Source organism: Rousettus aegyptiacus, unplaced genomic scaffold, assembly GCF_014176215.1.
Source record: "Rousettus aegyptiacus isolate mRouAeg1 unplaced genomic scaffold, mRouAeg1.p scaffold_m13_p_8, whole genome shotgun sequence".
NCBI classification, from domain to species: Eukaryota; Metazoa; Chordata; class Mammalia; order Chiroptera; family Pteropodidae; genus Rousettus; species Rousettus aegyptiacus.
In genome coordinates, this window is record NW_023416311.1 from 10,138,246 (window position 1) to 10,165,766 (window position 27,521).

At 49.2% G+C, this 27,521-nt stretch overlaps 1 protein-coding gene across 3 annotated transcripts in view; it reads right to left on the bottom strand.

The window, feature by feature from the left end:
- ABAT (4-aminobutyrate aminotransferase) overlaps positions 1-27,521 on the bottom strand; it is a 75,784-nt gene that overhangs the window by 20,852 nt on the left and 27,411 nt on the right. For all 3 annotated transcript variants that reach the window (XM_016154106.2, XM_016154109.2, XM_016154107.2), the window contains exons 2-6: positions 16,883-16,997; positions 10,204-10,301; positions 8,358-8,387; positions 6,596-6,713; positions 3,110-3,159 (exon numbers count right to left, since the gene is read on the bottom strand). In XM_016154106.2, coding sequence (XP_016009592.2) covers positions 3,110-3,159; positions 6,596-6,713; positions 8,358-8,387; positions 10,204-10,301; positions 16,883-16,952 — 366 coding nt within the window. In that variant the 5' untranslated portion in view covers positions 16,953-16,997. The remainder of the gene's footprint in view (positions 1-3,109; positions 3,160-6,595; positions 6,714-8,357; positions 8,388-10,203; positions 10,302-16,882; positions 16,998-27,521) is intronic.

Genomic DNA, 27,521 nt, shown 5'->3' on the forward strand with positions numbered 1-27,521 from the left:
AAAGTCGGGCTTTGAACATAAACACTCGCCGAGCCGCGCGCCCGGACGCCCTCAGGAGTCCTCCAGCAGGCCCTGGACTTGTCAGCTAATCAGAGGGGAGAAACGTCCCCCCATGCCCCTCGCCCATGCCCCAGGTGGGGCGCACCCATTGGTTCTTTCCTACTGTCTCCCCCCGGGGGCGCTAAAAGGGGAGAAGGTCTGAGGCCGTGAGTCAGTCCCTAACGGGGTTGGGCTCTCTGTCCTCCCTCGCCCTTCTTCGACTCCGCGTCGGCAAGGATGTGGAGCAACCTGCACTCGGACAAGGCGCTGGGGGAGTGGACGCCGACTGCCCTCTTGAAAGCTGACTGTGTGCGCGCACGACACCGCCCGCAGCCCCACTCGGTGCCTCGGAACCACGGAAACCGTGACTGCGTCGGTGAGCGTCCGGGGCGGCGGTCTTCGCGGGAAACGACCGGATTGGAACGGATAAATGAACCGCAGCGTGTTCACACTGGCACACTCGCTCTGCGCCCCGGGAAGGGATGATCGGCGGCTCCCCCACAAGGACGAGTTCTGCAGAGGGCCGTGAGCGCGTGAGCCAGACACGATGGAGAGCTCACCCCGGGTCCCGCTGCGCGCCAATGAAGAATGAAACAAACGCACCTATGCTGTTAGGATAAGGCGTGTGGTCCACCTAACGTGGTCTGGGGGAAACATAACTGAGTACGGGCACGTTGTAGGGACCGTTTCTAATTCTCGACACCCCACCCTGACGTAGAGAGCGCAGGCAGCCGCATGGCACACATACCCCATATCGTACACGCATTTGCCGTTTTGTATCGGTGTGTCGTGAGCGCACTTATAGGCCCCGGGAAGGTGCCACAGCCTCACCCTCAAGACTGTGAATATGTTACAGGGCAAAAGGGACTCTGCAGATATAATTAAGGTTCCTAAGTGGTTCAGATTGGGAGACGAATTCTGGATTTTCTGGACAGGCATAGTGCAACCACATGAGCCCTTTGCCAAGGGCAGAAACGGGAGGAAGACAGGGAGACCGGCTGGACCGGGTTTGCTGGCGCAGAGATGGAGCGACCTCGTGGAAACCGTGAGAATGAAGTGAATTCTGCCAGCAACCTGACCGAGCCCCAAAGCAGATTCTCCCGTCCGGCCTCCAGCCAGGGGCCGGTTGCAGCTTTCTGAGACCTGCGGTGGAGCGCTCAGCCAGCCCACCCACGAGGTTCCTGACCTACGAAATCGGCGAGCCCGTCAGTGGTCAGTGGGTGTTGTTTTAGACCATTACGCTGGTGGTGATCAGTGCCGGCAGCAATAGGAAACGCACACACGGCGAGCCCGGGGAACGAGTGTAGGAAAATGATGTCTAAAAAAAAAAAGGTCGAGAAACGCTGCGTGACTTAGGAAGAGGCACCGAGCGATGACGCACTTGGGACATCGGGCCATCTCCACGTGTGTCGTGTCCGAGGCTTTCCGCCACTCTCGCGACAGAAACGGGAGCCTTCTCTGCAGGGACTCTCACCTAGGGGCGGGGGAGGGGGGGAGGGAGGACTCTACCCCCAGAGGCCACTTGACGATGTCTGCAGACATGTTTGGTTCTCACGGTTTCGGGGTGGGGAGGGGCGCTACTGGCATCGAGTGGCTAGAGGCCAGGGAGGCTGCTAGACGTCCCGCAGCGCCCAGGCGGCGGAGCCCCACCGCAGGGAACGCTCTGGCCGGGCAACCCTGGTACACGTGGCACCCGTCACCGGAAGCCGCCAGGCCTGCCCGCTTCCCTCTCTGCTCCCGCGTCACCGTCCTGTTCCGTCATCTACCTCGCCGCTGCTCTCCTGCCCGCTCTGCCCCTCCTTCAGAGCTCAGCTCAAATGTCACTTCCCTGGGGACGCTTGCTTCCCTGACGTCAGCCCCTCCGTTCCCGGATAGCCTCGTTCCTGCGGGTTTTACTTCTGACACCTCTTCTGGCCGTGTGCCCTTGAACAAATATTTAACCTCTCTGTGCCTCGGTTTCCTCATCTGTACAATGGTACCTTCCTCGTGACTTGTCAACGTTAGAGCTGAAGTGCCGAACACAGTGTTTATCCAGAAGTTCCTCTTTGTCCACGGAGGATACGTTGCAAGCCCCCCCAGGGGATGCCTGATACTGTGGAGGTACCGCTCTCCATATATACTGTGCTGTGTTTTTCCCCTATATGTATATACCTATGATAAAGTTTAATTTCTAAATTAAGCACTGACGACAGTAATAATAAAATAGGTCTACGGCCACGCCACCCTGAACAAGACCGATCCCGTCTGATCTCAGAAGCCAAGCAGGGTCGGGCCTGGTTAGTACTTGCATGGGAGACCAGGTGCTGTAGGCATAAAAAAAATAAAAAATAAGGGATCGTAAGCTGACAAGGTCCTTGCAACCTGTGAGGTCAGCCAAGGGTTGCCTCGCCTAAAAAAAATTAAATAAATAAAACAGAGCGATTATGGTAATATGCTCTAATAAAAGCTACATAAATGTGCATTATTAAGTAAAATAAGGGTTCCTTGAACCTAGCCCTGTGATAACCTAGCCAGCCTGCCTGGTAACCGAGATGGCTACTCAGCGACTAATGGGCAGGAAGCACCTACAGTCTGGACACGCGGGACAGAGGGAGGAGTCACGCCCCAGGTGGGTTGGAGTGACACAGTGCCAGATGGCACCACACGAGCCGGAATGGCACGCCTCCTCTGAACCCGATGCGTTGCTTATTTCTAGAATTTCCCCTTCGTTATTTTTGGACCACAGGTAACCGGAAACCACGGAAGGCAAGGCTGCCGATAAAGGGGGAATACGGTATCTATTACGCTCTTAATTGTCGTTGTCGTTGTCATTGTTTTATGCCCACACGGCACACTGCTTGACTCACTCCGTAGCACCGAATGTGGCTCCTCTCATGTGTGTGGTTGATGCATGGCGGCGGGGCGGTGTGTTTTTGCTCACGAGGCATTCCAAGGGCCTTCGTGCATCATGTATATTCAGAAAATATTCATGGAATAAATGAATGGACTTCCCTTCCGAAGGCTACTCCAATGAGCCCCTGAATTGCCCTGAACGTGGTTGGTCTTTCCCGTGTACAGCCCGGGGACTTACCACATTTTGAGGCTGTTGGACGAGTTTCATGAGAGCAGGATGGCTGTAACCTGGGGATGGGGGATATGGTTAGAGACCGGCATCACATCTGAGGGTCCCCGTGCCCCTCCCCCATGGTCTGCCCTGTACCTCCTTTCCTACCCCGCAATTCTCTTCTCAGGCCAGAAAGTCTTTTCATCCTTTGCAGACAAGAGACTCATTCTTGGGCACACCCAAACCCCCTCGGACTCGGAATCTCTCAGGGTACTTGTGGGGTTCAGGTTTGAGACTGACTGGACTAGACAGACATAGGAGGAAGTGAATGCAAGGTCAGCGTGAATCAAGACCCGCTCTGGGAGTGCTTCCTCGGGCTGGCATGATGTGGTCCTCACTTTCTCTCCCAGTGCCCAGTGGTGGAGTCAAATCTCAACAAGTGTTTGCTCAGGGGCCGAGTGAGGGGCTGGTACAACCTGCACTCTGTGACCAGCACACCCGGGCCTGCCTTCACGCATTTGCTTACTCTGAGTCCCGCTGAATTTCCTGTCCAGCCTGGGCCTGACATTCCACAGCAAGGCTCAGGACACCTGCGATTCAGCAATTGCTCTCCTATGAATTTATCCTATGCATGTGTATAAAGACCGGTGTATATGTGTCTTAATTGTGCCACTTCAATATCTCCAAGCTCGAAAGCAACGTAAAGTCCATCAATTGCGGACCGGTTGTTGCCAGGATTTGCACTGATGAAGAGAAAGCCCCTGCACATACTAGATGCTCAATAAACGAAAGCGTTTCCTGTAAAGGAGGGAGGAGCAAGACAGAACCGTACAGCACTAGAGCCAGATGTCCTGGGTTCAAAGACTTCACTTCATTTATTGAGCATCTATTTTATGTAGGAGGCTTTCTGTTCATTACTACGAACCCTGGCAATAATTCGGCAGGAAGGCCACATTGGTACAAGGCACCAAGGTCAGGAGACCAGACTGTAAGACCCTAAAGGTCAGTTATTAGTTGAATGAATGAATAACAGAGAGATCCAGCGACATGGCAAGAACTCAAAACTGTCACATATGAGAAAAGACTCATCAATGAATCTTGGAGCAGGAGGTTAGAACTTGGAGAAAAACTCCTGGGCTTGAAGTATCACGATTTTTATCATGCATAACTTGTATTTATTTTGTTTTAATCGATTCACTTTTTAATTTAAATAAATTTACTTTGAAAGGAGACTTTATATCACTATGGCGAGAGGCTTGCTCATGGCTCTGAGCTGGGGGCCTGCTACCTCCAGAATAAAAGATTAGTAAGCGTAGACAGGTATTAAAGACCCAGCATCACCCAGGGTAGATTTTCTCCTTAACGGAATTAAAAAACAGTGAATGGACTTGGATAGCCTGTGGTTTCACTCTGCCTGCTGCCGGGAGCATGGACTGGGGGAGCGATGTATGGGGACTAAGGGGAGAGGGTTGTTAATGGTCTTCCCCCACTGTCCCCGCCTGTCCCCTTGTCAATCCAAGGCAGGCTGGGCCCAAGGCTGGAAGATGCTCATTACTCAAGGAAGGATCGCGGTGGGGTTTTTCCAACTCTTCTCACCCTGCCTGGTGTTTATGACTTTTCTGTCTCGGTAGATAAGCCAGTTAAGGGAAATCTCATTAAGCCACAGATTCGGCTTGTCTTACTCGCTTCAGAAGGACAGATGAAAGAAGAGACAGCCTCTCTGATCAGGAAAATCCCACCCCTGGGCTTTCGATGCTGCGGAACCCCCACATTGCAGGGCAGGGGCAGCTGTCTGGGAAGCTGCTATCATAGAAGTAAGCTTAGGAGGGAGACAGTCATTGGTTAAAATCTGTGGGAGTCATTGGTTAAAAACATGCTGGACAAACACTACAATCTCTTGAAAGCTGGCTCCCCATCAATAAACCAGGGGGTGATGTTAAAAGACCCAATATTGTAGGACTGTAGTAGGGGTCTAATGAGATAATATGTGAGGTGCTTCGCAATATGCCAGGCACATAATAAATTCCCAATAATTTTTATTTAAAAAAATCATCCCAAAGACTATAGATATGGGAGAAAAGGTGGCCAGAGAGAGAAATTTAGAACTTCTAGGTCTTTAACGACTGCTGCTAGCCTGGCCCCCCAAACTCCTATGCATACATCGGCTGCAGATTCGAGCTGAGGGAGCCTTGGGTGGGAGGACGTAGGAGTTAGCTGGGGAGACGTTGGCCCACAGTTTCATGGCTAATATATGGTGGAGCCAGGATCCAAACCCAGAATGACTCTGGATGCCATCTCTTCCACTCCAAAATAAAATGGAGATAGAGGTTTGTAAATCTTAGCGTCCAAAACGTGTTCCAAGGCCCAGGCACCTCCGGATGACGGGACTTTCCAAAAAGAATGAGTCATCCACTTACCGTCTAATTGCATCTTAATGGGAAATAAATAGGTTCTAGGGGGAGGAGAGGAGACCTAATTCGGGGTCTCAGGGGAAAGGCCCCAGGCTGCTGGGGGTGGGAAGCTGCTGATGGGATGCAGGGGGCCGCTCTGGCGCCACCCACGAAGGGACAGGCTTCATCGGACACTCCGCCTACAGACCAGTGAAGGTAATGAGGACGCCAATGAGCAAAGGAGCACGAACCATCTAAGCCGCAAACAGCAGCTACCGCCTCCAAAGCGGCCCGACCCATGCCGTTGTCTGCGTGCTCTCCGACAGCAGCGAGTCACACTCTGCGTGGCAGGGAGGTGGGCGAGGCAGATGCCGAGGCTGCCCCACCAGGTCACCTTTACTGGGCAGGCCATCCCTCTCCCGAGGGCCGTGCGTGTGTGTGACTGATAATGGCTTCGGCCACCTCCTACTCTGGAAAATTACCTTTGGTGAATGGAAGCTACTTTACCCAAGAGATGACATGTCCTTCCTCGGGCGATGCTGACTGGTACAGGGGTACAAAAAGGCGAGTCTCTGCCTCAGTCTGGGACCAACTCTGGGGTGCAATGTGTGTTCCAGAGCCCCCTGGGGGATCACGCCACAGCTAGTGTCTAGCTGACAGCTCATCCTTTTTTAGCTTTTCTTCCTGCCCTATGTCGTTTCCCTTCCTCCCCTTTCTTTGGAGAGCTGTCCCGCAATAAACTACTTGCACGGAATCCCTGCCTCAGGCTCTTCTTCCAGGAAACCCAACCGAAGACAGCTGACATTAAATGTGGTGGTCACACAGACCTGGGTTTACATCCTGCCTGTGCTTCCTTCCTCTGCAAGCTGCTGAACCTCTCCAAGCTTTGCTTATCTATCCACAAAACAGGGATATTAAAATATACTCAGCTTGTAGGGTTATGGGGAGGAGTAAATGAGAGGAGACAATGTAAAGACTCTAGTAATACACCCTGTACGAATTACTTGTTCCTTTTCTTTGCCCTGGAGGGAAGCTTCTGGCAACACAGAGGGATGTGCTTGCTGGAAGGGACATCTCAAGTCTGGATAGCCACGACTAAGAGAGGGGAAGTTTCAGCTCTTACCAATGGGGACAGAGGAGATCTGAGAATAAAGGTCCAACATCCGGTTGCCATCCACATCGACCAGGTAATTGCCTCGGCTCTCTTCATAATTGCAGAAGAAATGCACAGCTTCTGCATTCTTGGGGAAAGAGAGACTGAGTCAGGCTCGCTATAACTCTCTAGATTCTCAGTCTTTTAGGATTAACTTCGAATTGGTGAAATGAACCATGACCTGCTCGATCTCTGGACACATGAAGGATCTCTGTGGCTGCTGGCAATGTAGCATTTCTTGCCCTGAGGGTATTCCATGGGTGATTTGCTTTATAATAGTTTATTAAGCTATGAATTTATATTTCACGAAGTTTTCTCTATGTGTTTCATGTAGCACAACAAAACAGGTTGAGCTATAACTCTGAGAAAGATTCTGATAAGATGTATATATAATAAGCCTTAGAGCACCCATTAATAAAATTTAAAAAATATAGGAATTATGAAAGAAATGAAAATGTTACACTAGAAGATATTCAATGCAAAAAAAAAATGTAAAAGAGAAACAGAGGAACAAAAAGATGTGAGGCATAGAGAACAAAAAGTAAAATGGAAGATGTAAATATAGCCATAGCAATAATCATATTAACTGCGGGTGGATTAAACAACCCAATCAAAAATCAGAAACTGTCAGACCGAATGAAAAGATTCAACTATAAGCTGTTAACAGGTGACGTACTTTAGATTCAAGAATACAAATGGGTTGAAAGTAAAAGGATGAAAAAAGATATATGATTCTCACAGCAATCATAAGAAAGCTGGAAGGATTTATACTAATATCAAAATCTACTATAAAATCAAAAAACAAATGTTACTAGAGGTAAAGACAGGCACTTTATGATGACAAAAAGGTCAGTCCATTAAAGAGATATGACAATTAGAAACATATAAGTACCTAGTAACAGAGCCCCAAAATATATGAAGCAAAGACGGATGGAATTGAAGGGAAAAACAGTTTTACAAGAATAGTTGGAGACTGCAGTGATAGCTTTTAATAATGGCTTTCGAGAACAGTTAGGCAGAAGATTAACAAGGAAGTAGACTTAAATAACGCTCTAAATGAATAGATCTCATAAACGTTTACAGAACACTCCACCCAAACCTGCCCTTGACTTTGGACTTATAGCTGGCCGTGTGATTTGCTTTGGCCCACAGAACGAGGCAGAAGTGATGGCGGCCAGTATGGAGCCTGGGCCTCAAGAGGCCCATAGCATGCTCTCCTTTTCCGTCGCCATGAGAACAAGCCCAGCTCAGCTTGCTGGAGGATGAGAGACACGTGGAGCAGAGCCAAGTCACCGCAGTGACCAAGACAAGCCTAGCCTAGGCCAGCCGGTGGCCCGTCATTCTCCAGGCGTGTAGATGGACCCACATTCTTCTTAAGCATATACGGAACATTTTCCAGGGCACACCATATGCTAGGCCATAAAAAAGGCCCAATAAATTGAAAAGGACTGAAATCGCACAAAATGTTTTCTAACGACAATGCAATGAAATTAGAAATGGATAACAGGAAGACATTTAGGAAGTTCAACCAAAATGTGGAAATGAAACAAACAACCCATAAATAACCAATGAGTTAAAGAAGAAAGCACAAAGAAAATCAGAAAAAAAAAGATCTGGAATAAAAGTCAGCTGCATTTTTTTTTTTTTAAAGAGCCAGAACAGAGTGTCTGTGTCTTTCGACTAAACTGTCATAGAGAAGTGACAGAAGGAATGCCATCTCACCCTCACTTACCTGAATTATATTCAGCTGTTTCATTAACTCCTGTGGGCAAGAAGAGCAAAAATGTTATAGCCAAGACACACTGTTCCAAGGTAGCTTAAAATATTTCATGTCTTTCCAGGTCTTGGGACTATCTCCCCCTTCATGTTAATGACATAACAGTTAATTAGCCAACAACATTATAAATATTTTTAAATTGCATCATATAAATAGTTGGCAGGAAACTATTCCTGCCAGTTAAATTACTATTATAACACGCAGACTGGAGATTTAGACCCTTGGAAGATAACAATCAAACTAAAATATTTAACACAAACAAATTTAAGCTGAAGGCATTTACCAGTGTCCATAAAAGCATGGATTCTCTTTGTATTTAGGAAAAAAAGGCCTCAACACCCCATTAGGAAAATAAAATCAACTGAAAATATAAATTTGCACACAAAGACCCATTTATAATTATAACCCGAATACTCCATAAATCATTGTGCAATTCTATATAAAAACTAGGAATTATAAACCAGCCTTTTATTTATTTATCTATCTATTTATTTATTATTTTATTTTTCCAGCTTGCTTTAATATTAAAAAGATTCCATCTCTAAAAATGATTTAATGTGAAATAAACTTTGGCAATTAGTGTCCTAAAATTATGTATTTCCACGTAAAATAGAATATATTAATGATGACAATATAAAAAATTATTCCAAGTATTTCACTACTATTAAATTAAAATCCACCACTCTTCAATAGAAACATTCATGAAAAAGTCCCCTTTTGTTAGAAAACACAATCAGTACAATCACCAGTACAAAGATCTCTGGATTTATAAAATAGTTCCAGAGACAAAAGGGGTATCTTTGACACTAAAAAAAAATGAAAACAGATAAAATCTGCAAAGTATGCAAAGAAAAAAGATGCATTTGTATTAAAAAGGTTTACACTGTTATTTTTTAGGTGCAAACATTAGCAACAGCTTGCACATCCTGGTGCAGAGTCAAGGTAAGTCGGCCTTCCATATTGTGCTATAAGCAGGTTTTGTAGCATCTTTGAGAAGCTTCGACATCCTTCATCTGATACTAGCATCTACTCCAGGGATTTAGAGCTACCTGATGCCTTCACATGCCACGTTCCGTCACCCCGCATGCCTCTCCGCATACCATTCCCCTTGCCTAGAACAGAATGCATTACTTTGGCAAATTCCTCCCTTTTATCCTTCGAGGTCAAACTCAAGGGCATTTTCTATCCGTGACCGGGGCCATGTATCATTGCCATGTTCTTTCACTGTTAGTTTAATGTTCTGCCCCAGCTCTTGACTCTGGACTCGCAGCCAGCCAGGTGACTTGCTTTTGGCCAACGGAATGAGGCAGAAGTGATGGTGGCCAGTGTGGAGCTTGGGCCTCAGGAGGCCCATAGCATGCTCTCCTCTTCCATCACCATGAGAACAAGCCCAGACCAGCTTGCTGGAGGATGAGAGACACATGGAGCAGAGCAGACACTTGGTCACTGCAGTGACCAAGACAAACCTGGCCTTGATCGGCCAGTGGCTAGTCATTCCCCAGGCGTGTACATGGACCCAACAGAGCTGCCTCCATAACTCCCAGTTAACGAGGATGCTACTGAGGCTTTGTGATTATTTGTTACACAACATTGTTGTAGCAACAGATAACTGATACATCTCCTCTTACAAAGCCTTCTTTGACTTCTTATGGCACAATGGCCCAGTTTAATGTCCTGGATCTCTAGTGATGCACTCTCTGAAAGCAGCTAAGTATACGGTTCCTAAGCCTGGCTGGGTTCTTGCCTCATGGAACCCTTTTGCTCTTTTCCAAAACACACCATTCAGGTGTGCTCAACTCACCCGAGATCTGGGCCCTGGGACTTCCGTCTTCATCAGAGGCCCGTCATAATCAAATTCAACGTCGACTTTGGCTGCAGCCTGACTAATATGTCTGGATCCTGCAGTAAGCAAAGATGATGAAAACTTCTGGTGATATCAGATATAATAAGAATAATTCTGCCCTAACAGACACCCAATGTCCCCAACAGAAGCAGTACAAGAACCTCGACCCCCTCCCGGCCAGATCACCCTAGGATACTATGTCTGGCCAGACCTGGGTACCACAAAAACACTTAAGATTTAAAAACGGGAAGGCCCAGTGCCAGTGATGTTGTAGGCAAACAGGCATGTTCATGTCCTGCTGGTGTGAGTGTAAGCTGATTCCGGCTTCCTATTCCTTTTAACTGAACAATCTCATATTTTAGGATTCAGCCTAAGAAAATAATGGGACCAGTGCATAAAGATGTAGGTTCAAAATATTCATAACAGAATTGTCTCAAACAACAACAAAGAGAAAACAATCTACATGTCCAACGATGGAAGGTAGCTAAGTGAAATACGACATAGTCCACCAATTCATGGAAATGGAATATTATGCAGCTGTTAAGAGTTTCAGGATAGACATTTTGAACATTTATGGACATGGAAAGATGATCATGGTATTACTGTGTGAAAGATGAGATTATAAAAATCATCTAAATTTTGCAAAAATTTAATCTATATACAAATGTACACAGAGACCAGAGTTTCTTAGCCTTGGTTCTACTGATACTTTGGGCCAGATAATTCCTTGCTGTAGGACTGTCCTGTGCATTGTAGGATGTTTACTCACACCCCTGGCCTCTATCCACTAGATGCCAGTAGCAACTTCCCCAAGTTGTGCTTCTGGTTGGAACAATCAAAAGTCACTCATGAGAAAATAATCAAATGTCTAAATCCAGGTGGTCTCCATTTATAGATATTTTTGTTATTGTTAAAGAAAAGTTTTGGGCACCAGTCATTTGCTTGAAAGTCATTTCACATTTTTTTTACATAGTAATAATCTTATAGAGGGTGTTTGAGTTCCTAGGCTAACCCCACAAGGCTTTTTAGTTCAGCATGTGGCTGAGTCATAAAGGGCAGCCTCAACCCAAGTCTCATTGATGAAAGACAGTGTGGAGAATCCAAGAGAAGTGTGTAATGATTTATAGTCAGTAATTCCCTCCCCCACACACACACCTTTAACGTCCCTGGTCATCTTTTATCTTCCTGGTACATACGTGGTGGTTGGGAAATGTTGGCCCTTTCACTTGGGTCGCTAAAATCACATCAAACTGAGAAATCCCTCGACACTTGATATAAATCCTTTACGTGATCTCATTTCATCTTTATACAACCCTGAGGGGAAGTCGTTATTGCTTCTATTGCATAGGAGAGGAAATTAAAACTCAGAGAGGCGAAGAAGCATGCTAGTCTCTCTGTCTCTCTGTCTGTCTCTGTCTCTGTCTGTCTGGCTGTCTGTCTCTTTCTCTCTCTCACACACAGAGCTTGCCAAACCATACAGAGCCATGATATTAGAAAACATATTTAAACTCACACTTAATTTTCCACAACTGCTTTGGATATCAAAGAAGGTTCCTGAATTAATCCTGTGACGTACTTAATGACTTAGCCCTTTGAATGTAAAGTCCAGTTCAAACCCAACGCTACCCTTATTTTAAGGCATGAAGAAACCAGCGTTTGATGTCTTCCGTTTGATCTTGTAATAAAAAAGGAATTTCTAAGGAGTCGATTCTCTTAGCAGAGAGCTAAAGGTCAAGGGACAAATGTACTGATCACTTTTATTTTTTTCACACTCAACTGTTTATTTCTTCCTTGGCCAGAACTTGTGCTACTGGTTAAGACTGAGTCCAACTAGATCTGAGTAAAACAATGATACAAACCTGGATAAAAATAACTCTTAACCAGTGCTGATCTTGCTTCATTTCAGCAAAGGGGGAAAGTAAAAAATTCAAAATTAGCAAGCTGTCCTCCAAGTGAGAACACCAAGTCCTCCCTTCCTTTCTCCAGAAGATGTCTTGACAAGATACTGTCACAATCAGAGTTCTTGGGGGTTGGGAAGTGGGGATACCAGAAATGGAGGCAGTTAGCAATGGAAGCTGCAGCGCTGAGGATCTCACAGCCAGCACAGTGGGTAAACAGGAGCCGGGAGATGGGGGAGGGACGGGCGGTGGAGAGAGGGCAGGAACTGTCCCCTGGGAGCAGAGATCAACAGGGCACGGGCCCGGGATGCCGTTGGCCAGGTGCAAGGCAGATGGGACTGTTTCTACAACTTTGTCGGTTCCCACCCTGTGTCAAGTCTTTGTGGGTGTGGATGGAAGAGACCCAAGACCGCTGGGCAGAGATCCCGCAAATCAGAGCCTGGCAAGTTTGTGGGCAACTGTGCTAGAAGGAAAAGAAAGATGGCAAAGCTAACACGTATTCAAATAATATGTGTTTGACTGTAAAGTCGGGATTTGCACCCAGATCCAGTACTTCTGCTTTTCCTACTATGTCTCAATCTTGATTCTTTGTAGAGGAGAATAACCAAATACCAACGAAACCAAATGCCGATACTATACCAATGATGATTGATATATAACGTCTTCTTAATTCTCTTAGTGATGATATACAACACCATACACCACGAGAGAAAAGAACAAGATTTAAATGGTCAAGGAAGCCTTTTCTGAGATCTCTTCTATTAAGCCACAAGAGCATAGATGTCCATTTATCAAGCACTTATGGTTAACATGGTAGGCACTGTCTTGAGCCCTTGACAAGAATCACCTCATTTATCCCTCTTGACCCCCTAGGAGGTAAATATTATTATCCCCATGTTACCGAAGAAGAAGACACTAAAGCTCAGAGAGGTCAATTAATTGGCTCAGCATCACCTCACACTGTTGGTAAGTGGCTAAGTTAGAAATTTGTCCATCTGGCCTCTCCTTTCTGGGAATAGAACCGATGCTATTTGCGATTCCATCTAGTGTGAATCCTTGAAATAAAACATTCACAGCAAAACAGCTCACTTCCCCAAAGGCAAACTACTACCGGAAGCACGAGAAAGCAAAAAAAAGTTTGAACTAATATCTGGATGATCCAGCATTTTTATTCATAAATAAAAGCACACCCAGAAGGCTTGCTGACCCACGTGACCGGGCACAGCGGGTGAGTCCAGCCCAGCCCTCTGGGTTTGATAGTGAAACTCACCACCCTCAGTGCCCATGCCAACCCAGAGTCAATTTTTAACTCCAAACTACAAACACAGCTATCAAATGTTTTTAACGTCCTCTTGATCTTTACACCGAGAGTAATAAATGAATGTAACTTTCCCAAACGGCAAGGGTGTGAGCCTGGCCAAAGTCAAGTTCACCTGGAGTTCTTTGCTCTGCTGTTCTTTTAAACAATTTTATCTCCCCCGTAACTGTCCACCCCACTCATTTTTGATAACATGCTCATTGAGGAAAATATCAATAATTGACAATGAAAAAAAAAAAACCCACTAAACACATCTAATTTTACCGCCTAGAGATAAACATTCTGCCGTCCAGTTTCCCAGACTCTTGTACTCTATTTGTCAATATACAGGATTATAAACTTTATGTGGGGAGGTGCATGCAACGATGCCATTGGGAACACTGTCTCAGGCCATGAACTGTCATTATATTTAATGGCTTCACGGTGATCCGATGAGTAGAGACACACACCTGAACCCAGCAGGTGTGGTAGTGGGCTGTGACTACCGACTTGGGTGTTCTCCTGCTCTCTCTGGCTCTTGGGAAGCAGCTGCCATGGGGCGAGCTGGTCTAGGAAGAGGTTCACATGGCCCTGAAGCCGGCACGACCACGTGAGTGACCTTGGAAGTGGACCCCAACCCTGCTGGTGAGCCGCAGAGGAGACCGCAGCCCCGACTAACAGCTCAGCTGCCCCCTCATTGAGAAACCCGGAGCTGGGGGATTCAGCTAAACCACAAAAACTATGAGATAATAAAGATACGATTTTAACCTGCTGGGTTTAGAGGAGTATTTGTTACACGGCAACAGGTAACTAATGCAGTGGTTAAATGTGTGAGTCCTGGGGCCAGACCGGCTCAAAGCCTAGTTCAGGCCCTTGCTAGCTCTGGGCAAGTTACTAAATCTGAGTCTCGGTTTCTCTGTTTTATGGAGTTGTGGTGAGACTAAATGGGTTAAGGATAAGCTGTTTTTCCCATCATTTAAAAACCATTCTGGACGTGGTTCCGTAGTGTAGCGGTTAGCACGTCTGCTTTACACGCAGAAGGTCCTGGGTTCACACCCCAGTGAAGCCATGGTCCACGGTCTATGGCCAGGCCACCCTGAACAAGCCCAATGTCTGATCTCAGAAGCTAGGCAGGGTCGGGCCCGGTTAGTACTTAGATGGGAGACCGCCTAGGAAGACCAAGTGCTATAGACATAAAAATAAAAATAAATAATAAATAAATAAATAACAGCCATTCTCCTGCCCATCAGCAACGTATGAGAGAGCATATAGTCCTGTATCTTTGCCAGCACTTAGTATTAAAAAAACTCTATCTGACTATATATCTTACTAGATATGCCACATTGATAGGCCAAAAGAAAAGAAGAAATTCTCACTGTATGGTTTTCTAAATCTGGCACAAGTGTGCCAAAAAAGATCCAACTCCAGCCAAAAAAAGGCAGAGCTGAGTAACTGTGATTTACACACTGCTGTTTTTTTGCATTGTGTCTTCACATCCATGCTTGCAGAATGGGCGTTAGAACACTCCCCACCTTATTGTAAATATACATGAAGCGCTTTCACGTGGACCGTTTCTCTGATACAAGAAACCTGTGAAGTAGGGAGGGTATCGTTATTATCCCCACTTTCAATCGGCGTGGAGGAGTTCTGCCCACTGGCTAGGCTGCCTCGGCTAACAGATGCTGGATAACGCCAGTCGCCCAATCTTATGAGTCCCAATCCATTGCTCTCTCCTTGTTGTCTCTTTGGGAAGGCTCCGATGTCCTTGAGAATGACCTTCAGAGGCTGAGCGACGTGCGCTACCGGGCTGGAGCCCCTGTGGGCCGCACTCTCTTTTCACTGGTGTATCCTCAGCACTAGTACAGCGCTCGGCACCTAGTAGGATGTTCGACAGTACTAATGCAGTAACGTGTGAATCTTCCATGCCCGCGACTCTGGCTCCTACTTGGAAGCACACCGGAGCACCCCGGACCAGCGTCGTTCTGGTTTCGGTTTATTTTTTAACGTGATGATGGGTAAGCATTGATATGCTTCTCTTATCATGAAATAAAACAGAACCGAGTCTCGACACCTGCTAATAACCCCTCGAGGCTGTCAAGGTCAAGAACGGCAAGGCAAGATGGAGACCCTGACACAGAACAGACTGGGGTGACGTGACGACTAAATCCCAACGTGGAAACTTGGATTGGCTCCTGGGACAGAAGGAGGTATTAAGGGGAAAAAAACCTGGTGAAATCCCAAGAGAAGCCTGGAGTTCAGGTAACGGTGACGCGCCAGGGTCAGTGTCCTCGTTTGGACGAGAGCATCCTTGTGACGCGAGACGTTGGCAGCAGGGGGAACTGGGCGAGGGGCGTATGGGGTCTCTCTGTGCTATGGTTGTCATTTCTCTGTACATCTGAGATCGTCCCTGAATGAAACATTCATTTTAAAATAATGCCTGCTAAGATTCCCTGGAGAGGAGTGAACATGCTTGCCTTTTATCCTACCCGGGAGACAAACACCAACCAGTATTGAACGTGCAAACCAGGGACGTGGCCAGCGGTTTGTCCTCGGAAGGCAGAGGGGACTGAGAACGATAAGGGATCACCACGATGACAAGCGTGGGGTTCTGAGACAGCTGGGGACAGACTGGAGGCACAGGGTGTCCAAAGGGAGGCCACCGCCAGCCTCTCCCTCTGCCAGGGCCACATGGGGGTGACAATAACAGGACGGATGATAACTCAGCGTTGGGAGACAGACTCGCTTGTGTTCATGTGACTGTGTGACCTGAGCAAATGACTCTGCTTCTCTGAGCCTCGGTTTTCTCGTCTGTACAATGGGGTTGAGGTCATGCAAGCGAGACGCTCACTGATGCAGCTCCCTTGGCTAAGCTGCCCGAGCTCGGTGAGGCCGAGGGAATGGGAGCATCTGAGAGACGTCAGGCGGAATAAGCCAGTGCTGCTGGCTGCTTGGGTGCGGGGTGTGAGGACGTCAGGAAGAGGGTGGGGGGGCATTCCTGGGAGGTCACCTCCTGTCCAGTGCCCTTGAAGCACGGTTGGCTTTTACGTCAATTGCGAGGACTTTTGTTGCTTTTGTTTGTTTGTTTGTTTGTTTGCATCAGCTTGAGCTACTTGTTTTGCCCAACGGTCCCTGTGGGGACAGCCCGGGCCCTTCTAGCTGCTGGGACCGCCACCTCCGTGCAGGCTGTGTGGCCCCAGGGTGTATCGGCTCCCTGCCCACCACAGAGCTATCTGCCTGGGGACAGAAGATGTGGCTAAGATGGGGGAACAGAAGGAGGTGGTGATGAGGACCGTTTTGTGGCGGGGGGGGGGGGCGGTGGGACAGCCCCAGAAGCACTGGCTGGCCTGTCCCTTTATCCCCGATGACGCTTCCAGCCCAGAATCCCTAGTCTGCATTGTGTCTTCTGCTAGGACCGGTTCTTGCCAAGACCCCCAGGGCTTACCGGGCACAAGCAGGCGGTAGTTGCGTTGGAAGCTGCAGGCCAGCCGCTGGGTGAGCAACATGGAGGCCATGGTCCCCGCCTTCGGGAGCAGAGACCCCCTTCGCACGCTCCCAGCCTGAAGGAACCGGAAACGCAGAGTTAGGTCTGTGAAGACCACCTTCCCCCGGGCCAAGTATCCCACCCCTCCCCCCCGCCATTTCCCCACATAACGGAGAAGGTTCTTTTGACATCAAATCCTTTGATTGCATACTGCGTACACACTTCAAATCAAAAAGCCCATTCACGTGCATTTTCATCTGACCTTGACCATACTCTGGGGTCAAAAAAATAAAATAAAATAAAAAATAAACAGAGCCACTTTGAAATGGAGGCAAAGCTGCCATGCTGGAGGAAATGCCTTGCATGTCTCATGCCTCAACCCTTGGAATGTTAAAACAGGACAAAATAACCTTTGAACTGGAACTAAAGCAATCTTGTTTCCCAAACAACAACAACAACAACAAAATCCGCTTACGGAGATAACAAGCAAGCAGATATAACTACCGGATTGAAAATTAAAAACATTCTTTAGAATACACGTCACTATGTTCACCTGTGCCAATAGAAAGGCTTTCTTCCTATCGATGTAATTCTTCCCTTTCCTCTCTCATAAATATCCATCACCTTCGCGTCTCCTAATTGGAACAGTATCTGGGCTTCTGCCTGAATCGGTGCGCCCCAAATAGCTATTCTTATTCATCTCAAATAAACGCTTATTTGCCTCTCACTTTGAAAGGCCATTTCATTTTTAAGTTAACACCAGGTAGGATGATTATGCCCGTTTTCTAGATGGAAAAGCAGGGAGAGGGGAGGGAGTCGGCTTGAGCTCCGTGCGTCACCCACCTCACGCAAGCCACGCAAGTCTGTTTTGCATGATGGAAGGAACGAGGAGGAAAATTCAGGGCAGACGTCTGTGCGGGAAGCTGGGAGCTCCCTTTGCCCTGGGCCCACACAGAATTTTGATGTTCGGGCCGTCTGGGAATCCTGTAGCTCCAGGGGGGTATCCGCTGGATTGTTTTGGGGCGTGTCCATCTCCAGCGCGACCAACCATCCCAAGTTTGCTTGAGAAAGAGGGTTCCCGGGATGTGCGATTTTCTATTTTGAAACTGGAACAGTGTTGGCAAACTGAGTGGTTCCCCTACGCAGCACTGGGGAGCCTGGCTTCACCGGAGTGTTGGCTGATTCTCTCCAGACTGCTCCTGAGTCCTGCCCCTCTCCGGCCCCCGGGCCTGGCCTGGCTAGTTGCCTTTCGTATCGTTGATGGAGCAAAGCCCTCCCCACCCCCACCTCCCCCCGGCCTTGTTTGTTCCTTTTTATCACGTCTTCCCACTCCTTTCAACCTCTCCCCTCTCCTTCCCGGTGGGCCTTCTCGCTAAATACTTGCTTTGTTATTTGGCACGTGTATTTTCTGTCGTATTGTGTCATATCTCAGAGCAACGATGGAAGCGTTCGCCTCTCACTGGTACTTGCGGACCCTGTTTCCTGAGTCTTCTCTGCGTGTCGCAGGCCGCGCTAAGCACTTCACCTAAAGGACTATTAGGTTTGTTATTATTTACACCCACAACGATGCCATGTGTCCCCCTTTCACAGACAAGAAAACTGAGGCACAGAGGAGTTAAGCGGTGCACCTGAAAACAGAACTCGGATCTGCCCGACCGCGGAGTCAGCACACCTCACCATTATGCAACGCTGAGTCCACGCACCCCACAGATGTCCCATTCATTTTGCAACGCAGGATTCCACTGAGTACCAGCTCGATGACAGCGTGGAGGAACTGCCAACTAGAGAGAGGTGACGGACACAGATCCAGAGAGATCCCGGAGCACAGAACGGAATGAGGAGGGATGCCAGGTGCATTCGGAAAGCCAAGCGCGTGTGGGCTTCGCAGCACGGGTGAGAAAACGTGTGGGTGTTTGGCACTGGCTCTGAATGACGGGTTGGCAAACCCCCAACCCAGCGCTCCCACGGCTAATGGAACGTCGGGCCGTATTATTAGAAGCAAAGAGTGAATGAGGGAAGGAGGTGGTTGGCATTGGCTTGAGGATTCACCTGTCCCATGAACATTCAGGATGCACCTACTATGTGCGGGCCCCTCCACTGGGCGCTGGGGTACAGGGATCAATGGGATACAGCTACTATCATGCGTCGAGCCCTTACTATGTGGAGATACCATCCCATTTCATCCTCGGGGCCCTAGGAGGTGGCTACGTCATTGACCCGTCTTCACAGACGAGGCGGCTAAGGCTCCTGGGGGTGGGTGCAGGAGGCACACTTCGGGGTGTCCGCTCAGCACACCACACCACCCTGTTCTCACAAACTTCCTCTTCCATCTACCGGGGTGCAGACCTGACAGCCATGTCTGCTCTGTGCGACCCACCGGCTCAGGCTGACTGGACCGAGCCAGGCCGGAGTCTTGGGAGCTGTAGGGTCAGCCGCCCTCTACCCTGTGAGGAGCCAGCATTCAAACACGGTCTTTGGATGGAGAAAGAGAGAAGCAACTGCAAGATAAAGTGGGTCCTGGATGTGGGGGACCGTCTGGTTTCACCACGGGGTGCAATACTCGACTGCTGAACACAGTGGCCCCTTCCCGTGGCGGGGAGTGGACAGGGGTCGGGGAGAGTCAGGAGTGCTGGGCTCTCAAGAGCAGTTGCTGTCGCTCACTTAAAACCAGGTCTCGAATGGGAGCACTTACGATTCCACGTGACTCGATTCCCATTAAACGCGTTTTTTTAAAACGGGGGACTCTCGGAGAACTCGGATATGAACGTTCGAATGCTCTGGAAAAGGGACGGTCACCCCCCGCATACTTTCAATTACGAAATGTCACGTCGCGAAATATATCGTGGTGACAATTTGGTGGCCCCGCAGTCGAAACTGACCTTATAACAAAATCCGATCTCTATCAGACATTAATTCTCAGCACCACGCCTGTCCAACAATCAGCAGAGTTAATGTCTTTTGTTCACTTTCTCTAGCCCATTAACTCAATCAACAAAAATTAATTAGGTTCCTGTTACAGGCAAGACACTGCATTATTCAGGTCCAGGGGAAACTAAGATGAATGAAACGCTTCTCTTTTCCGAAGCTCCTCGTTTCGTGGTGGAGGAAGGGGTGGGGAAGTGTGCTAGGCTGCTTTACCCATCGTGTCCCTAAATTCTTAAAATAACCCAGCAAGATATGGACAGTATGTAAAAACTTTCCTGTTCACTGTCAACGACTCATTCTATACAAGACGGCATAGAACAATGGAATCATGTCTATTTGCTGGTACGAGCAAGGTGCCATGGGAACACCAAGGGATTCATTCTGGGAGTGAGTTATGATGCCGGTAAGGTATCGCCTGAGCTGCACCTTGAAAGCCTGGGAGGTTTCAGAAGCCACAGACACGAACAGATGCTCGGAGGCGTGAGAGGGTGTGGGATGGTCAAGGATTCGGGCGTGAAGTCATGAGTACTGGAAGGGAAGATAAGGGGCAGATTCTGGGGTCTCTGAGGAAAGGGGCCCAGCACACGGGCAGACTTGCTCTGCAGCCCCTCAGATGCCGGCCGGCCACGAGGCAAGGCTCCGTTTCCTTGGCAGAGATGCCTGGAGCATGAGATGTGGGCGCCCAGGGGTCTGGGGGTCCCGTGCTTCGGGGGCAAGTCCCTGACCACGCTGGCGCGAGTCGCCACCGTCTCTGGCTTGGACGGTGGCCTCCTGGCTGCCTCTCTTGCTCTCCTCCCACACGTTTTTCTATTCAGTCCGCGACCTTTTAAAGGATCACTCATCTCACATCACCCTCATGCCTAACATGCTCCAGTGACATTTAGAAAACTGTAAACGCCGAGAGAGTGGGGGTCACGTTTTCCTGGTTCGCCACGGCGTTCGGAGCTCGGCACGACTCCTGGAGTCCATCTACGCGGTCCATGAACTCAACACACCTGAGCTGTGACATGGGGACAGTGCCACCCGCTTTTCAAGGTCGGTCCGAGGAGTCACATGAAAATTAGCGAGTAGGTCCGATATGCGTGTGAAAACAACTTAATAGTCCCCTCCCATCCCCAGTCTGAAGTCACTGGGCGTACTGGGCACATGACTCCAACCCCCAAAGTGACAGCAGCCTCACCCTCTTCTTACCGTCACACCCTTTGCAACCTGCTAGACCTTGGATTGTACACCTGGGACGAGGAGGGGGTGGCCTGAGGGATGGGTGGGAGCTTCTGGGGGCACCCCCCACACCTGAACGGGCTGGTGGCCGGCACTCCTGGGCCCTGAAAGGCCCAGGCCCCCCCTCCTGCCCTCCAAACCACAGCTCCTCCCACAGCACGTGACTTCTCACGCGCTTCATCCTCACACGACGTGCGTTCACGTACGCGTGTTTATCTGAAATCGACTTGCTTTTAAGATTTAAATAAAGTGAATTTCCTAGAATCTTCTCTAATCACTACCCGATCACCCTTCCTCAAAGTTTCATCTGCCGCAAACGACGGCGATCGGGAAAAGAACGGTATAAAATCGAAGCAGGTTTTAAGTTAAAAGCTGGGTACAGCTGACGGCCCAGGGCTTCGGGCTTCAGCCCAGCTCTCATTTTTTTATTTTTTTTATTTTATTTTTTTGCCGGAATGGGGAGATCGGCAGACATTAGACAGCCGTCAAAGGCAGGCTAGCAGCAAACAGAGACTTTTTTTTTTTCCTCGACATGATCAGAACCGAAAGAGAAATTTAAATCAATCAATAACCTAAGGAGATAAGGGACCAGCAGAGTCCGCGGCAAGCGAGGGTAATTTCTGTTTCTCAGGCATGCGGTGGACCTGGCAATGGCTGCTGATCCTTCCTGTGCGTCTCGGTCAGAACGAGATGAGCACCCTGGTCCAAGCAGACAGCCATCCCTCCAGGGGTCACCTCTCCCCATCCCTCCTCCTAGAATTAAAATGCCAGTTAGTCTCTCTGCTCCCTCTTATCTGCCCGGATGGGATGGACGAATGCAATGCTTACATCAACAGGGCGAGAAGATTCAGGTGGAAGAGCAGAAGTAAATATATTTAAAACTCTTCCACATTGCTCTGGGGGGCGGATGACAGTCAGAGAAGGAGTGGCGGCTGTTCATTGCTCACTTACTACGCGCCACGCACCTCCCAGGCATCCTGCCATGTTTGCCTCCGATGACCGGTTCGAAAGGTTAATGGGCTTCCCTAAGGTCTCGGAGCTCAAAAGGCAGCGATCTGGCTGGGCGTTCTGCACCTATGACAAGCCCCCACCCAGAACCAGTAAACCCCAGGCTCACGGGTGTGACCTGGGCCTAGGGGAAGCTCCCGAGCGAGCTGAGAACTAACCGTCATCGGGGCCGGACAGCGTTCCCTGCATTTGACCTAGGTCTGACCCTATGTCCCTGGAAATGAAGGGTCTCGCTTTGAAAGTTAAACATTGGAAAGATATGGGGAGAAAGAAGCCATGGTGGCCACTGGAGGAGGTGGTGTGCGGGGCATTAAATGTGAAACCAGCCTCTTTCACCTGCTGTGTGACCACGGGCATGTTAAGTAACCTCTCTGTGCCTCCTCTGTAAAATGGAGATTAAAACCAACTGAACCTACCTTGTGGGCTAGCAGAGGGTAAACTGGGACCTGGGACTTGGGGCCTTGCTGTATCCCCAGCCTCATAGCAGTGCCTGGCTGCAAGCTGTCATTGACTAAATAAATAGTAAGCGCTCTACAAATGTCCTATGAAGATGCTGTCTGACTCATCTCTCCACTATGCTGCCCTGTGAACGTGAAAGTTTCGCACGCATCCTTGGCTAGAAATGCACCCCTCGACCTCTCTGGGGCCCCAGAGATGCTCTCTCTCGTTCTCCTATCTGCTTTAGGGGCCGGGACAAACGAAAGGGCTGGCAGGGGCTGGGGACATTCCTTTCCCGTCTGCAGACCCAGCCGTTGGCTTTCTCTGCAGACTCAATGGGACACAATGACACACTCAGCCCGTTGTTAGGGCCAGGGGTCACCATGGCAACCAATAAAGCCAGAGCCCTGGGCTTCTGCAGATGGCGAACAGGGCCCCCATTCAGGGCCTGTGACGGATGGCGGATGGCGTTGGAACAGAGGCTTCCTCTTGGTCCTGGTTCCCCTCCTCCTACCCCAGCTCCTGCAGCCTCCTCCCGGCTCTCTCCATGGCAGGGCCCCAGCCCGCCCTCCTGCATTCCTGGTCTCCTATAATCTGCCTCTTGGGGCATCAGACAGTCGTCGGGTGACTTGCATAAGGAGAAGGGGCAAGTGCTGGGAACGGGCAAGTGTTGACTTGAAAGGCAGAGGGTGCAGTTGAGAAAGTCACATGAACCAGAAACTGGGTTCCAGCATGCTATATGTGAGCTTGATAACGCTGGGCAAGTCGTTCAACTCATCAGGGCCTCGGTTTCCTCATCCGTCAAATGGGAAGAATGAAATTTACCCATGAGGTCACGAGACACTGTTTGGCTAGGGCCAGGACACAGAAGAGATGGCTCACTGTAGGCCAGTCTCAGTTTCAAGCGAACCCTCTGCTTGTAGGGAAGGTATTTCTTCCTCGGCCCGAAGGGCTGGAAAAGGGCTGTTTGCCTCTGTGGTGGCCCCGCTATGAGCCTGAACTTCTAGGTACCACGAGAGAGGAGCTGGTCTGCCCCAACTCCTCCATCCTCAGGCACCTGTGTCCCAGCTTGCCTGGCCTCCCTGCCCCTGCCCCCGCCCGCCAGGCTCCATCAGGAAGAATGAGGTGAATGTAAATCATGCAGGCTCGGAGTTTGAAGAGGCTCCCCCAGACTCCCCCAGGCCGAAGCCACAGAAGGTCCGGCCTTTCAAATCGGTTCGTTCCATTCCGTTTACGGAGCACCTGTGCTAAGCCCCACAAAGACAGACAGCGCTGAAGGAGGTCACGACCTTGTGTCCTTACGACCTCATGTCCCCATAGGGAGGGCCGACCACAAACAAACAAATAAGGTCGGAATGATGGGGAGAGACACGTGTCCTGTTCAGAGAAATCAAACCATCTCAAGGACGCCAGGAACTGCGGAGTATGCAAACACCACAGTGTACAATAAACGAGCCCTTTACTCCCTTCGAGGTCTGCAAGGGGGGCAGCTTGGCAACGTCGTGCTGGAAACACGGAGTTCGGGTGTGTGCGTGACTGCATTTCTATAGTTCCTGAGAAACGCCTTAACCTCTCGGTGATTCAAAGCATCTTTTGCGGAGACCCGCTACACGTTAATAACTGAATGCCTATCGCATCAAAACACACGCTCTCCCATCGAATCCCAGAAGGCAAACACTATCCCCATTTTTCAGGTGACGGGATCGGCTCAGAGAGGTTTAGCCTCTTGCACAAGGACACACAGCTGGGGAGAGGGGAGCTAACGTAGGGCCGTCTGAGCTTGGAGACCAAGATCTGAGCACGTCACCAGGTTGGCGGCTTTGTTTCTTACCCAGAAACCTCGTCGGACAGCTCAGACCAGCACGTCTCTCTTTCAGGAACAAGGAACTTCAAACCAACCGTGAACACTGTCTGCTGTCTTCCTAAGACGATCCTCTTTTGACCGCACGGTCATTCATGGTGGCCTACGATGGCTCTAAACGAGCAACTCCAACCTCAGCCTACACTTGGCACTTCCCCAACACACCAATTCTTGTCCTCGCTGTCCCTCTCAGGGTGGAGAGGCCCAAACTCCACGAGGAGCCCTGTCCCACCTGATGGGATGTAAGGTCTTGTGGGCGGACGAACTGGCGTCTTTATGGCCGCATGGCATTTAGGATGGCTCCGGGTCATGGAGCACGTTTGCTGGGTTTTATAAACGTTAAGCTGCGAGAGTTTGCCTACCCTTCCCGCCAAACAAGGAGGCTCATCCTTGCTTTGGATGTGGCCATAGTGGCCGTCAATCACAGGAGCTGGCCAAACAGGCCTCCTAGATGGCACTTGTGTGTTGATTTCGAAGATCGTCAAGCCTCGTCCTACCTCCCCATCTGGCGACTTGTTTTTCCTGAGACGTAAATTGTAATCTGTCCACTCGAGAGCGCTCAGGGTCTTCCCACGGGACGCCAGAGGGCAGATGGCAGGAGCTGTTGGCTGTGCAGCTGACAATGCCCGGAGGATGGAGCCCGGAGGACAAAATATGGTACCAGAGAAAGAGCTGGGACATGAACCAGGGGAGGAGGCGGATCGCAGGATGCGCGCAATCATCGAGCATTGATCAATGGCAAAACCTCAGCTGTTTTCTTAATGTTCTATCCTCCCAGAGACAAATATTCAGAGTAAATAAAACTGCGAGAGAGTCTGTCCGGGTTGCCATCCTCAGTGGAGAAGCCACCCCGGCGCCCAAACGTCCCCGGTCCCTCAACTCTCATCGGAAGATGTTCTCTACTTACTTTTCCCTTTGAGAAAAATACCTCTATCTTATGACTTTTGATTCTTTCAGGGGAAAACAAACTTGCTAATTAAAGAAAAAAAAACCCCAACTCTCTAAAATGATACTCCTTGAGACATATACAGAAAAGCCAGCCATCCTCTGGACGAAAAGATAAGGGTCGAAGGCCTTAAGTTTAAACCATTCATTTTCCCACATAACAAGGCGGACGCAGTTGCTCCCTTGCTTGAACATTCCCTGGCTCCCCGCTACCCCTGGGTTATAAAATCTGGCTGCTCAGCTGGGTAGACAGCTCCCCCACCTATCTCTCTCTGTCATTCCCCACCTTCTTGACACTCACCTGCACACTCACTGCTCTTTCCTGTCCCCAGGTCATCCCTCCTGTGATAATGTCTGTTGGAATATCCTTTCTGCCCCTACTTCCTGTTTATATTCCTTTAACTCTTATGCACCTTTTTATGGCGTACTTCCAGCCACTTCCTCCAGGAAGCCTTCCTGACTCTCAGTTCAGGGGTAGATGCCACTCATCTGTACTTTTCCAGCAATTTATCTTTTTTTTTTTTTTTAATGAACGTTTTCAAACACAGAAGATGAACTTGACTTTACCTACCACCTAGTTTCGACTGTCAACATTTGTCATGTTTAGATTATTTATATATTCTTTTCCAGTTCACCTATAATGTGACAATCTGTTCACATCTCTGTCTCTCCTTTTAGCCTGTGAAATTCACTTATTCACGCATTCACTCATTCAGGCACTGTTTCCTGATGGTGCCCACTGCCTGAAGATACAGCACTGAACCCGAATGACCCAGGCGGGTGTGATGGAAGCAGACCGGTCTCTGCATCCTGTTCCACGGGACAACAAGTCAACAAATAAGGTCACCTCGCATCGCGATGAGGGTCATCAGCATAACTTGATAGCAACTGATTCATCTCGGCAACCTCCCCCCGCCCCACCCCGCCGCCCCCACCCACGTCACAGGTAGAGAAGGCTCAAAAACTGTTTGCTGCACTCCTGGAGCTGAATGCTCCGACCACAGGGTCCCACCGAGGCAGTCTGAGTTCTGTGGTCACTATGGTAACGGTCCTTTCCTTTCTGCCCCCTTGGAAGGGGGATTGGAGGGGAACCAAGATAACCAAGAATATGCCCCATCTGCTCAGGACTGAGACCACCCCCCTTCTGCAGTCAGTGCTCACGGTGGCTTTTCATGTGTGCGAACATCTGGCTGGCAGAACCAAAGAGCCCGTGAGTGGATTTAGCAACACTTCCTGTCTGGGTTCTCCCTTGATCACTCTGAGGAGCTATAACGTATGTCATGTTGAAGGGCATCAAGCAACGCAAAACAAACAAACAATTACAAGAGGTTGGTTCCAGGGGTCTGGGGCGGATCTCGAAGGTTCTGGCGAGCTCCCCCTTCCTCGTCCCTCCCCGTCTCACACTGAGACATCTGGAGCACCCATTCAGGGGCCAGCTGCCTGCCAAAGGCAGGGAGACCCAGGGGCCAGCTCTAGAAGGCAGAAGAGAAAGATCTTCCAGGTTTACCCGCCACGGAGATGCTGGGATCACAAGAACAAGAATCACAACAACATTGACAAACATTTGCTGATCACTTAACTATGGGCCAAACCCTGTTTTAAGCTTTTCCATTAATTTTCAGAACAACCCTCTGAACTTCTGAAGTAGTTACTATTATCATCCTCTCTCTCTCTTTCTCTCTCTCTCAACACACACATGCGCGCGCGCACACACACACACACACGAAAAAGGGGCGGGGGAGGGGATGGAAGCACAGAGAGGTTAGGTGGCTTGCCCAGCAACACACAGCCATCGAGTAGCTGAGCCAGGACACAAACCCACGCTGGCTCTAGATCCAGTGCTCTTAACCTCCACATCACAGTAAAGAATTGAAAGTCGCTCAGGCTCAAACCAGGAATGCTTCTTCCAGAGGCGCAAGACCGGTGAGTTATCCTTGGTAATTTCGCAAACACCGTGGACAGTGGGGCCGTGGAATTAATGTGGGTTTTGGCCTGGGCTCCAATCTGGCTTTGTCTCTGTTTTCTCAACTGGAAAGTGGATGTGATAAAAAATCCCTCATTCCCAGGCTGCTCTGAGGATTACATGAGGCAATCCACGTTCAAAACCAGGCACGGTGCCCAGCACAGAGTGGGCACTCAAAAAATTTTAAACCTACAGAAAAGTTGCAAACATAGCTCAACAGTGAACCATGATCCTAGAAC